The sequence below is a fragment of the Rhinolophus sinicus genome, linkage group LG03, assembly GCF_036562045.2.
Source record: "Rhinolophus sinicus isolate RSC01 linkage group LG03, ASM3656204v1, whole genome shotgun sequence".
Lineage (NCBI taxonomy): Eukaryota > Metazoa > Chordata > Mammalia > Chiroptera > Rhinolophidae > Rhinolophus > Rhinolophus sinicus.
In genome coordinates this window covers 58,565,906-58,578,930 of record NC_133753.1, presented here as the reverse complement: position 1 = coordinate 58,578,930, position 13,025 = coordinate 58,565,906, and the positions used below count along the sequence as shown (strand labels likewise).

At 38.6% G+C, this 13,025-nt stretch overlaps 1 protein-coding gene across 2 annotated transcripts in view; it reads right to left on the bottom strand.

Annotated features, from left to right (window-relative positions):
• FBN1 (fibrillin 1) overlaps nt 1–13,025 on the bottom strand; it is a 233,403-nt gene that overhangs the window by 117,423 nt on the left and 102,955 nt on the right. For both annotated transcript variants that reach the window (XR_012494755.1, XM_019730687.2), the window contains exons 7-8: nt 10,139–10,336; nt 6,746–6,871 (exon numbers count right to left, since the gene is read on the bottom strand). Coding sequence is in view for 1 of the 2 variants with exons in the window: in XM_019730687.2 (XP_019586246.2) it covers nt 6,746–6,871; nt 10,139–10,336 (324 nt within the window). In the remaining variant the exon portion in view is untranslated. The remainder of the gene's footprint in view (nt 1–6,745; nt 6,872–10,138; nt 10,337–13,025) is intronic.

Sequence of the window (13,025 nt, the reverse complement as noted above, 5' to 3'; positions counted from 1 at the left end):
GAAAGAAGATCACATGGTCTGAGTACTGACCAAGACTTGGCCAAGTTGGTGTTCTCAGCGGCATTCAATCTCCATGACGATGGTTTTCTATGGGTTCAGAGAGTGAACTGTGGTGGGCACTGGGACGCTACACCCAGATTCCATCAAGGGGGACTTACTGTCCCAGAAATGGAGATGCTATCAACAGATGGCCCCCAGCTCACAGCTCCTTCTGGGACTGCCTGAGCTGCAGAGCGACACCTCACCCAAGGCTATACCTTTCCCTGGAGCCCACACCCAATGACTGATTGTGGAGCAGGGATAATGGGTCTGCTCATCCTGCCACAATGGGGACAACTTTGAAAACCACTCCAATTCCCCTATTGCTTGTGGGGTCGACTGAGGCCACAGTTGGGGTTCGCTTTCAGGGCCTGAGTCCGCTGGTGTCCTCCACGGAAGCAGAAAAGTCCCTTAGGATAAATTTGACCATTTCCTTCAAGGGGAGCTTTTCCAGAGCCAGAATCAGACACCGACAGTTGTCAGTAGATGTGGCACCAGTGAGAGAAGAGAACACATTGAGAACTTCCTGCTTAGGCTAAAAGTGAATTCAGGGCACAGAGTACCTGCATGACCTAGGGAGAGGTGTGGTTTGAGGAGGCAGTAGCCCCCCGAGTACTGCAATGGCCAGACTAACACCCTGGCCCTCGGAAAGCCTTACCATTTGAAAATAAGAAGATTGTTTTCTCCAGCTTAAGTACTGCCCTTCACTTTAAAATAAAATGGAGTTTTAAGTGGACCCGATCCAAGTATCTTTTAACTCAAGTTCACCCAGTTAGTGAGAAAAGCAGCAGTGACATTGTTTACATACAGTTTAACCTTTTTCAAAGCTAAAGCCCCATTCTTCTATACCAGGTTAAAGGCTAAATCAAACAATATTTCACTGCTTACACTGGAGTTAATGCTAATATAAACAGCATGGGCATTGTGAAGTTGTGTAATGGTAAAGGTGCATATTCTATACCCACAGATATAAATTTCACTGGGGTCAGTGAAAGTCAGGCAGAAAAACAGCCAAAGACAGAGCCTAAGTTTCTAGAACTGGCATAACATCTCAAGAGCCATTTTAAGACTGTTTTTTAAAATTGATCCTTTTGTATTACCAGCCACACTTCTATTTAAAACCAACAAAAAGCTAAACAAGTACATCAAAGAGCCTAGAGGATTCAACCATGTCATTTAAGAAGAGAGGCGGATATAACAATAACACATAGCTCTTAAGGAGAATGTACCTTTCTCAAAGTGTCCTTAGAAGTTAATGTCTAAGCCATATAACACCGATCAAAGATCATGTGGGAGATAGTGTCTATTAAAAGAAATATTTTCTACCTGTTAGTATAATTCATTGCTACCATTCTTGTAAGGCCACTTAACATACATCAATATCCAAAGAGGTTATTTAAGTGACAGCATATATCAGAAAAAGTTATTTAAAAACTAGAATTAACTTTGGCAGGATGGAGACAACATCTTCTTTCATGTGCTAGCTAGTTTAGATTTGGACTCTTTGCTGAAGATTATAACAACAATAACAATAATGAGTTAATACGTACTGAGTGCCAGGCACTCTCTAAAAGCTTTACGTGTGTCAGCTCATCTAATCTCCATTGTAGAGGTATGGTCATACGACATGATTTCTATAATTCTGGTACCCAGAAAACTGGCATGAGTAAAACCCGAAATAAGAGCAAAGAGGTTCATTCATAAAGTGATGTCAAACCCAAGTCTCCAACTGCCGGGTCCTGGCAGGGGGAGGGGACAGGCTTTCCACTTAGGTGCATGCCCTCAAAGGCCAACATGTTAGGAAATATATACACCACCATTCGCATGGGCCTAATTTTCACACAGATCAAATTAAAACTACCAGGCCACCTGGTTCAATTTGAAGGAACTTAAATGGCTCTGAATTTCCTACAATGCCCTTTCCTCAGTGACACACCCGTTTTCCTTCCTGTGTCTAGCACCTTCCTGCTTTCCTGAACCACCTTGCTTCTCAGTCCCATTGCTTTGTAGTAATGGAAGCAAGAGTTCTGATTTCATGACCAGGCTGTGTTGGAAGTCCCTGATAATAAAAGGCTGGAATAAAGCATTTGAAATGGAGTCACTTCACTGAGCCTCTGAAACCCATTCTTATTAATTTATTATTTCTCCAGGTTCTTACCACTTTGCTATCTCCTTTTAATAGCATTTCAGGGATCCCCAGTAAGAGAAAATCTGAGAATGGTGGCTTTCTCAGTTTCCGTAAACCAGTCAGTATCAAATGCCAGCCATAAAAGTAAATCACTTTTGGGGGCCTGGTGGGGAGTGAGGCTTGGCTAGGAAGAGCTACTTCTGTGTTCTAGACAATTCCCCCTGTTTCCTCAGGGCAGGAGGGAGAGGCAGAGCTGCTACCTGTCAGGAGCTGCCTGTGGCCTCATTGGCTTCTTGCTGTGAGCCTGAGAAGGGACACAAATGGTAGGTCCCTTCCCTCCCAAATTGCTGTCCCTGTCCTTTGTTCTTGGTCTTCCTTCTTATCCCTCTGTCTCATCTGCTCTCCCTGGGCATTCTTCCCATCCCTCAGCCACTTCCCTGTCTCAGGGCTCCTCTCACAGGAGGAAAGGATGGCGTGTGGGGGACAGATGGGATGAAGCTTGGTCCCGGTTCTGAGACAGTCATCACTGGGACACTCAGCGATCCAGGAGCTCCATCCAAAATCATGGTTATCTACTGTGAGTGAGAAATGGGGAAACCAGTTAACCTGATCCGGACTATCTAGATTATTACCAGAGTAGGAAAAAAAAACCAAAACCCTAAAAATTGTGGTAGCTGTTTAAAACCAATATGTGACATTAATCACTGTGAAAGCTACCAAGCCTGTGAGATGAAGTTTGCTTTATTATACACATGAAATCCAGTGAAAAAAAGTGACTGAAAAGTAAGCAAACTGATTCTTCAAGTCATATCAAAAAAAAAAAAAAACAACTGAAAAAAGAAACCATCACTTATGGCAGCTTGCATGGTTTCTTATTCATGCAACACCAACAGTTTGCTCACAACTGGAAAATAACAAGCAATGTGAAGATGGAGTCTGGATGGCAGAACTGGAAAGAACCCTCAGCTACCATCTTGTACAACCTCCTCATTTAAAAGTTGAAGTAACTCAGAGCTGGTAGCTCACTTGTTCAAGCACACACAGGCAATACGGGACAGCACCAGGACGAGGGCAAGGTCTACGGCATTTCCAGGGCTCTCATGCCTCTACTCTAGAGATTTTATTCAGCAACTGTATAGGGAGTCAGCAACCTTGAACAGTGAAAAGCAAGGGCCTGCAATCAGCTGCCGAGGATGGAGCCCCATCTATGGCAATGGTTAAGTAGCCCCAGGAATTCTCCTTGGTGCCTGAGAAGATAAGAGGCCCTAATAGCAAGTAGTCATCAGGTAAATATGCCACAATTTTAGCAACGGGAAGTCTTAAGTTTTTGGCTCACATATTGGGGATTTCACAAACTTAAGTGCTACATTTTAAAAAAGTCCTTTCCATCATGCCGTGCTGTTATAATTGCTAAAGGCTGGGTTGGTGAAAATCTAAATTCCAAAATATTAGTGGTTAATTAGGAATCCAAGTGACTTCTTCCAGAAATAAAACTCAATCCTTTAATTATACTTTTTATTTCTTAATTTCCTCCCACAGGAACCTATGCAAATATGGACTTGGTTTCCAACAAGAAAAGATTCATGTGTCCTTTCAGTATGCACATTCTATAGTCATTAGAAAAATCAGCCACAAAGGTGGGTATGAACTCTGTTTCCCGCTTTCTCAAATCACAGCTATAAATCTCGATCTTCTTCTTAAATTTACAAAAATTTAATAAATATTATTTAATCACTTCAGCTTGATAATTTACCCTTCAAACATACCCAAATTGTATGTGTTGATATAAAACTTGGTATTTGACTTGTTAAAAAGGAAGTTTTGGGAAAAGGAGACTCTTTTAACAAGGGAGAATTCTGAAAAAGGAAGATCTCATGAAAAGCTGCTTTCACCATCACAAAGGGAGTGAAGGCTAGTACCTTAGAAGTTTGCTAAAACAAATTTTTGATTGAATGGAGTTTATAAAAAAAAATTTCTGTGGGCTTCCAACTACCCAGTTCCTTCTCCAAATCAAGAAAAAGATACATTTAAAAAGCCACTCAAAGTAATGACAAAGGTGCCAGAAAAATTTTCAAACGGGCACAGAATTCCACCACGACATGAGCATCTTCCTAGAGCACATAGATGGTCTCCTTCATCCTTTCAGTGGTGTGGGCCAGACTTTCTGGAATTCCTTCTATTGAGCATCTGGAGATTATCCTATGCCCAGAGTTATGCCATTCCCACAGCGAGTTGCTGGAGCAGAAGAGCAAAGGAGTCGGTGGAGACCCAGCTCACCAAGGTCCCCAGAGGACTTTCCAATCACGTTCCTACAAGCCTAAGACAGGGTAGCAGAGCCCACACCAGCCCCCAGGCCAGCGCACAGGTAGTCCAAACAGGACATTCTCTTCCAATATCAATTTTGCATAGAAAAATAAAAAGGAAGGGGGGAAAAAAACCCATCATCTGAATTTAATATAACAGTAGGTGGCAAAGAAAGGAAAAAAGGTCTAGCCAAAGTATTCTGTTTTTATCTTGTTACTGACTTCAGTATGTAGCCGGAAAAAAAGAAAAATGTGGAAAAGGATCAAATAATTCTCAGACTGAATTTTTGGTCCATTAGTTGCACCACCATAATAGGTTTCTTAGCATTAATAAAAGGATTTTGAATCATTTTTCTTTCAGTCTGAATATTAAATCTGTGTGTCTTATGTCTAGTTCACAACCATAGAAGGTAATCAATCTTGACTGATATCAACTGACTGTCTGAGTGAAAGGCAAGGCACGCAAGAAAACAACTGTCGTCTAGGCTGGAAAACTATCATAATTCCAGATCTCACACACACACACACACACACACACACACACACACACACACACACACACGACAAGACAGATGGACCATATTGCCCTAAATCTTAAAGCTGATTCTGTCTCTTGAACCTGAACACATTAAGCTGAGAAAGCCTAAAAACATAAGACACAACTCATTATTGATTTTGCATGCTATAAACCTTAATAGCTTTGTGTCATAAAAACATAAGTATGCTAATACCTGAAATGTATACCGTAATATTTTAAATATTTTTAAATATAGTTGTTAAAGGAGAGATAATGGCTTACATCTGGGAGAGAAAACAATATAAAATGGTACAATAAGTGCTAGAGCGTGAATAAAAAGAAGTAAATTTTAGCATTATCTGAATGACCTCAGACAGGCACTTAGCATACGCAAGATACAGTTCTTTAACTTATACTGTGAAAGGGTGGAACTAGGTAATTCCTTGCCCCTTTCAGTATCAACATTCTCTGCTTTTAATCCACAACAAAACTTCTAAAATACATTGGCCTATAGAGTCAACTTTATTGTTCTTGGAAACTTACAATGTTTTTAAGAAGCTCTACTTCTTTAGAAAGAACTTAAGTATTTTTCACAGCTACCACAACTATTTATAGCATGTTCAAGAATATATCATTATAAATTCTATGATGATTAATGACTCTAAACCATAAAGATAATTCTATCAGAGTTAGATAATAAGTTTCAGGGCAAGTAGATATTAAACTTCGTATATGTAATTTATGAACTGCACCTCAAATTTAAAGCCATGTCTAATGTGTGTGATACACTGTGGGTAGCAACAAAGAAAGATTAATGATCCAAGTCCAGTCAAATGAGAACAAACTATTTCTCATTGATAGGGTTTAGGAGTACAGATACAACAGCACGTGCCTTCAACAAAAGTGCGTGAATCTAAATGAAACCTCCTCTCACAGCAGGTAGAGTGAGTTGAGAATGAAGGAAAACGTTTTCTCTGCTAAGCTTGGTCAGAGATGTAGTCTTGGGAACGCTGTTACATTATTGTCAGATATTACATACATAAGGCACATGCACTCACCAAAGAAAAGAGAGTTCAGTTCTGCCTACTTATTTCCTGGATGTTTCCGTCTCATGAAAAAAGTATTTATTACACTTGGAAGCCAGGCCTCTTTTGGCAAATAACAGTAGTGGTGAATATGAACACATTCTCTGTACATACATTTTTTTTTTAGAAGCTCAATCTATAAACTAAAGGCAAACACATCAATTTACCTCAAGTTATTTTTGTTTGATTAGCATGAAAAGATTCTCATTTGATAGGCAGAAAAGAAAATCCTAAGCTTTGTACTTAGAGAATAAATATGAGTTTATAGCTCTCTTTAAAAAAATCAAACACACATTTTAACTAGAAAAACATCAGAAGATATGTTATTCTGAATGCTATGTAATGATCAAATTTAAATTCATATCTCTAGAACTATGCAAAACCATGTGTCTTGAACATTTAAACCCAAATATTGGTTCAAAAATATTTCATGTTTTAGTATTTAATTCGATTCAGATGGATCTCTTATTTTCAGTCTATAAAAGTGGAAAAAGCTGCAAGGTTTTTCTGGTTCAATAACACAAAGGCATATTATTCCTGGTAAGAATATTATATTTACACATTCACAGGACAAAGACAGAAGGATTTAGGAACATTTTGCAAAAAAGCTTGTCACTGATTTGAGTTTTGCCTGACCCTCCATCCCTTAACTGCAAAGCATGGTATTTCTTACCTTCACATTTTTGTGACACTTCATTAAATTTGTGTCCAGCAGGGCATTTGCACTCAAAAGACCCAACAGTATTAATGCAATTTCCTCCTTGACAGAGCCCAGGGATGGCCTGGCATTCATCCACATCTGTCAGATTTGGGGGGGGGGGGTTGGGGGAGGGAGAGAAAGAGAGGAGATATTCATATAAAATCCATTGATACATATAAATGGTCTATAAGAAGTTATAAGCATTCTTTATTTTCCCTTTTTCCATTTTCCCTCATGTAGAGGAGAATATTCATACTAACTTTTGTAGGTTTTATTATGCAAGCTTCAAGGTACAAGGATACAATGATTTTTAAAAAGGTGACAGTAATAACTAGAGTTATTGAAGAAACACTTAGAATCAAAATGCAACATATTTCTATAACAAAACTGTCTTTGAGTTGTATTGAATAATTCAGTTAAAACCGAATTTACTTAAATAAGATCTCTCAGACTACACTAGACAGCTAATGTTTTTATACAAATGAAATGCAAAATATTCACCTTACATTCTGTAGAATTGTCTTGTGCCATAAAAATTAACCCAGGAAATTAGTCCGAGAAGTGAGAAAAGTCTCCCCAAATGAATGTAACCGTGCTGGCAGAGCGGCTGCCAGAGGGAATCTTTTAGTCAGGTCATGTTCTACTCAGTTAAAACTCAAATCCACGATAAATTCTAGAAGATTCTACCTGACTCCTCTACTCTCTGACCTCATCTCCTGACCTTCCTTTCTCCCTCCTCTCCACCCACACTGGTTCCTTCCCTTTCCTCAAATACACCAAGGATGCACCTGCCTTGGGGCTGTGTGGTGGTGGCTCCTCTGCCTGGACCAGTCTTCCCTCATACAGCTGCATGGTTCCTGTTGCCCCATCCATCAGGTCTCTGCTCCAAAAGCACTTTAGAAGTGGACTATCCCTGACCAGCTTAATAGCAACACCCGGCCCTCATCACTCACCACCCTTCTTAGTCTCTCTGCTTATTTTCCCCATAGGATGAATCACCAAGTGACCACATAAATATGTTTGCTTTGTTTTGATTTATAAATCGATTGTCTCCAATACAAGCATCCAGAGAACAGACAGGTTCTTTGTCTATTTTGGTCACTGCTGTGTCCCTGGCACCCAAGGAATAAACCGTGATCCTACACAGAACCCCAAATATGAACCTTCCAGGAAAAAACAAAAGCATTACAGACTTATTACATTCAGTCAGAAAGATTGTGAAGGTGTATGTACATTCTCTCCATCTCTTTATCCATAACATGAAAAAGTCTGGTTTAATAAAGAATCCCCAGGGAAGCAATCTAAGTTTTCTTCCTAGGTTTTGGATATTTTTTTAGAAATCTGAAAGGTAGTATACTCTTTAGTTTTACTTTTCATTGTGTGAAGTAAGAGAGCAATTGCCAATTGTAAGGTTTCTAAAAACCTGTGCTCATGAGAAACAATGGCACACAGGAAAAGGCGTACTAAAGGAACAATTTATTTTGGTATAAAAGTGGCACTTTCTATTGTAAATACAATGTCTTGACCCACAAATAAATGACTGTATGTGAAATATAATTAGATTACATTTTATAGCTGATCTCAATTTTTTCTTAGACCAGAATTTTCCATTTGATTGATATGTTGAATATGTTTATTAAAATATTATTTGAAATTAAGATTATACATATACATAAAAATAAGTAGTCTAGTTGATCATGATTTTTGCCCAAGAGGAAATATACATTAGGGCACTCTTCTACAGGCCACACATTCTAAAAATCAGGACAGAATAGGTTCCTTTATGAACCCACTTGCCACCGCCCCTTACATTGGGCACAAGGATTAAAAATGCCAGCAAAGAGACAGAGCCCTAAGCTGATAGCAGAATCCTTCTGAGAAAAAAAAAAAATGAGTTCCACTCTCAAAGTAGCAATACAACTACCATTTTGATTCCATGGATTTTCACAAATTTTCTTATAAGACACTTTTTCCCCCCTCTGGATGTTGAATAGCAGAGTCAGAAAGGGACAAAAAGAAAATACTGGAAAAGTTCTGATTGTATGAAATGAATACCAAAGCTAAAGAGCAGTAGCTCTTGCCTTTGCCCTGCATTCTCTTTCCCCCAATTATCTTAGCACCTCAGCCTCTGACAGTGATTCATAGACGGACAGCTGGGCACTCAAAATCTGGCTCTCGGGTCACTGTCAGGGAGTTCATGGGTATTAGCTGACCTCAGAATACCAAGACCAAGAATTTCGTCAAAATTCACTGGGACTTTCTAAGGATGAGAAAAATAAGAAGGCACTGAAGAAAAGGGGAACTAAACTTACTCTGTATTTTATAAACTTGTATGATCGACCCCTTTGTAAATCTAAGCTTTCAAAGTGACTTCTTGCTGCTCCTGACATTCAGAAGGATACATTCAAAGGCACACAAAGCAGTTGTATGTTTTATCTAGAAGCCAGGGGCCAGCACCAACACTGTTTATCAGAAGCGGAATTTATTGAAGTATAATTTAATGCAGACCCACGGAACTGTGCGATTCAGCTCAAGTTCTGTTTTATTGCATATTATCCTTAGAATTAACATATATAGAGCAAAACCAAACTAGTGTCTATTTGCCTCAGAAAAGCATACGCTGAATTCTCTGAAAATATTGCCATTTGCTAAAAAAGCACTGAAGATGTCTAAAGGAAACAGATACAGCCTGGGAGTTTTCAATCCCATCAGTTTAGTGCAGAGCTGACTCTGTTCACTTCCTCCTGTTTCCTGCCAGACATCCAGACAATAAAAGAATTTGTACAGCTGGAAGAACAGGAATAAAAGCCAAAAACAGAGTAAGGGCTTCTACGAGAGGCAGGAGAAGAAGCAAGCAGGCAACATCTGGGGATATTTAAAACTGTGAAACAAATCCTAATTTATTTCTGACTTGTAAAAAAGAAAGTATAATGTAGCATGTAAAATGGAGAGAAGAATAATTTTCTTCAGGTCAACTAAGTACAACTCATGAGACAGAGGAACTCCAGTGATTTCAAATGAAGGGGAAAAAATCAACAAAAACAAACTACCTTGTTCACAAATTTTGCTTTGTGCTTATATACAGCATTGCTATAATGTGCAGCATTGCTATAAACAGAATCATAGCACCCTGTGGAAACACCTCTGAGGCCGGAAAGAGAAACTGCTGGTAAGGAAAAATCTAGAGAGACCAGCTGCTCTCCTGTGAGCCACGCTTCTATGCCTAAGTTGTATATGATGCCATCAGCGAAATCATAAAGTGAGTATCTCTGACGCCGCTTTTCCATTTTCTCCAACTTCGTTGGAGAATGGCTTTCCACCACAAATAAGACAAATCCATTAGTAACTCCATCAGCCTGGGTTTACCTTGACAAGCTCCTGTGCGAATATTTGGAATGAAGCCTCGGCGACACGGGTGGGGCTGGGCAGGGCACATCTCACAGGGGTGGCCCCAGGCTCGGCCGACTGTGGCACAGCAGAGCGTTTTGGTGCAGACAATCCCGCTGAGCTGTCCCTGGCACATCTGATTGCTGACCACAGTAAAACATGGGCCTGTCCTGTAATCTGAAAATAAAGAAGGAGAATTCCATGAAAGTCCAGAAAAGCAAGAACCACCACGCAGAGCAACAGCTGTGCCCCATCTTGCTTAACTCCAAATTAGGAAATGGTCTTGATTCCATATGAAGCCTTGGGGAGACCACTCTACCTCTGAACCCCATTTTCCTCTCCTACAAAATGAGGATTAAAAACTGATTCCTACTCACTTTGAAGACACTATTGTAAGGATATGATGAGCTAAGAGAAGATACAACTGTGATGTGCTACACAAATAGAACATAATAATATTATTACATATTCATTCACTTAAGAAAATGTATCAGCGCCTACTATGAATCAGCCCCCATGATTAATGTAAACGCTTCAGTGTTCAAGAGACCAAATCCCTGCCCTCGCAGAACTTACACTCTGTTATTATTCAGGTTGGAGAAAGAAAAGAATTTCAAAACTTTCAACGAGGCAAGTTATTGTGTCTTCTTCCTGGGAGTTCCTTGAACAAAATAAATGGTTACCTGTTTCTAAATTGGGTCCAACTTATTTGAAATACAAAACCAAGCAAACAAACAAAAAATAAAATAATTTAGCTATGTAAAGACATTAGGTATTTAATATAAAGAGTAAGGACACTGGTATGAAATCATTGTAATCCATGGGCAAAAGCACCTTCCTAAAACAAACAGGGATAAGCTAAGGCCACAGGAGAATTTCTGAGGCGTCTCATTGGCTACAAGATCTACCTCGTTTTTTGTTGTTGTTTGTTTTGTTTTTGGCTAGAGGGAAAAAGTCAATCTGGATTCAGCAGCCATCAAACAAGAAAGATTATGATGTATGAGCACAGAAAACCAAAAGCAGGCTGTCCTCAGCCTTTTATGAGAAAAACCGAGGCCATAATACCCCTTTTTGTTTTACAGTGGCTTCAACAGATACGGAGGCGGGGCTGGGGCAAGACTCAGGGGCTCCTATCTACTACCCAACATGTCATGCTTCCTGGTGTCATTTTTGGAAGTGCACAGATACAGATAGTGTTTCCTGTGAGTCTAGCGATGGGCTAAATGGCCACAGTAAGTTCCTTTCATCACTGAATTCTATAGTTTATGAAACTCACTAGATGTGCCAATGAAACAATTGGGTTATGTTTTCACTTTTATTTTCTTCTTCCTTCCTCTAAGTATCTCACAGGACACAGACATGCAATTTTCTAAGAACAATTCTTCATTACAGTACCAGCAAGACTAACCTTAGATCTTTGTTCTCCTCAAGTCTCTATGTGCGCTGGCCCTGCCCACCTTTCAGCCCTATTGCCTGACACGTCCTCAGTTTACTGTGTGTCTTTTTACTTTGTTCATGTATTTTTTACCTTCCCAATTATTTTTTACTTGTACATAGTCAAATTCTAGGTATATTCTAATATTCTTCATAACATGCCAGATTTATTCAAAATCTGCTATCTTCTTCCATAGGCATTGAATTCAAACAAGAATACAAAAATTAAATGCTTGAGTTGTTGAATTAAACCTCTGCCTTCATTTCATTCTGTCAGTAAAGAAAAAGTCACTCAGGACCATGGCAGTTTGCGACAAAATTGCTCTTAAATACAACAACTATATGGACAAAGTGCAACGCTAAAGTCATCTTTCCTTCTAATTCTTCCAAATATTACCTATAGGTATTTAATAACTACATCTATGTTTCTTTTCTCTTTTAATATTTTATCATGTATTTTTCTGATTTGAAAATAAATAAATATTTCAGACAACTAGGAAAAGGCTGTAACATATAAATAAGAAAATTAAAATCACATGTAATTGCATGGAAAGAAACACTTGATAACATGCTGGTTATATTATCTTAATTTTACGTGCATGTGTGCTTTATTTTTATCACAAAATTTGAATTGTACAAATAGAAAATTTTGAATCCTGATGTTTTTTCACTTAACATTGTCAGAAACATTTTCCCATGTAATTAAATGCTATTCCAAAATACGGTTTTGATGGCTGCATAATTTCCATCAAGTTATAGCATAATTTATTCAATAATTTTTTTACCGTGTGTTATTTAAATTGCTTCCAATTCTTCATTATTATACACAACATTCAGTGTACATTACTGCTGAATTCCTTTAGCATGAAAAATGTTTAGTCTCGTATAACAGCCATCAAGATTTTTATGACTATACATATCTTACATTTGAGACTAGAAAGATCACAACAACATATTTTATTTAAAAAATAAATAAAACATTTCATGTTCGGTAACAAGGAAGAAAATTAGGTTTATTTTTTTTCCTTCTTAATTTATTGAGACAAGTGTAAATGCTTTAATCAAACAGACTCATGTTGCTGTGCCATTTTCAATCTTTTAAAAACCTAACAGAACTCAAATTTTAATTTAAAATCCTCTCTTCAACACTGCTTGGATTTGTATTTCCTCTTCATTTTGCCAAGATACCCTATGGAATGATCTTACATATGAGGTCTACAAAGATTCAGGGTAGGTGCAAATACCGTGTTTTGTGAGTGATACCAGCAAAACCAGGGCACAATACAAAATACTAGGAAAATATGACTCAGTCCTGTCTGTCACTGGTTCATGCCTTCAGACATAAATTCCTCATTGAAAGGTCTTCATGAAAAGAAAACTAACTTTTTCCCTTGTAATGAGACCTTAAGACTTTTCCAGGGTCAACAACATC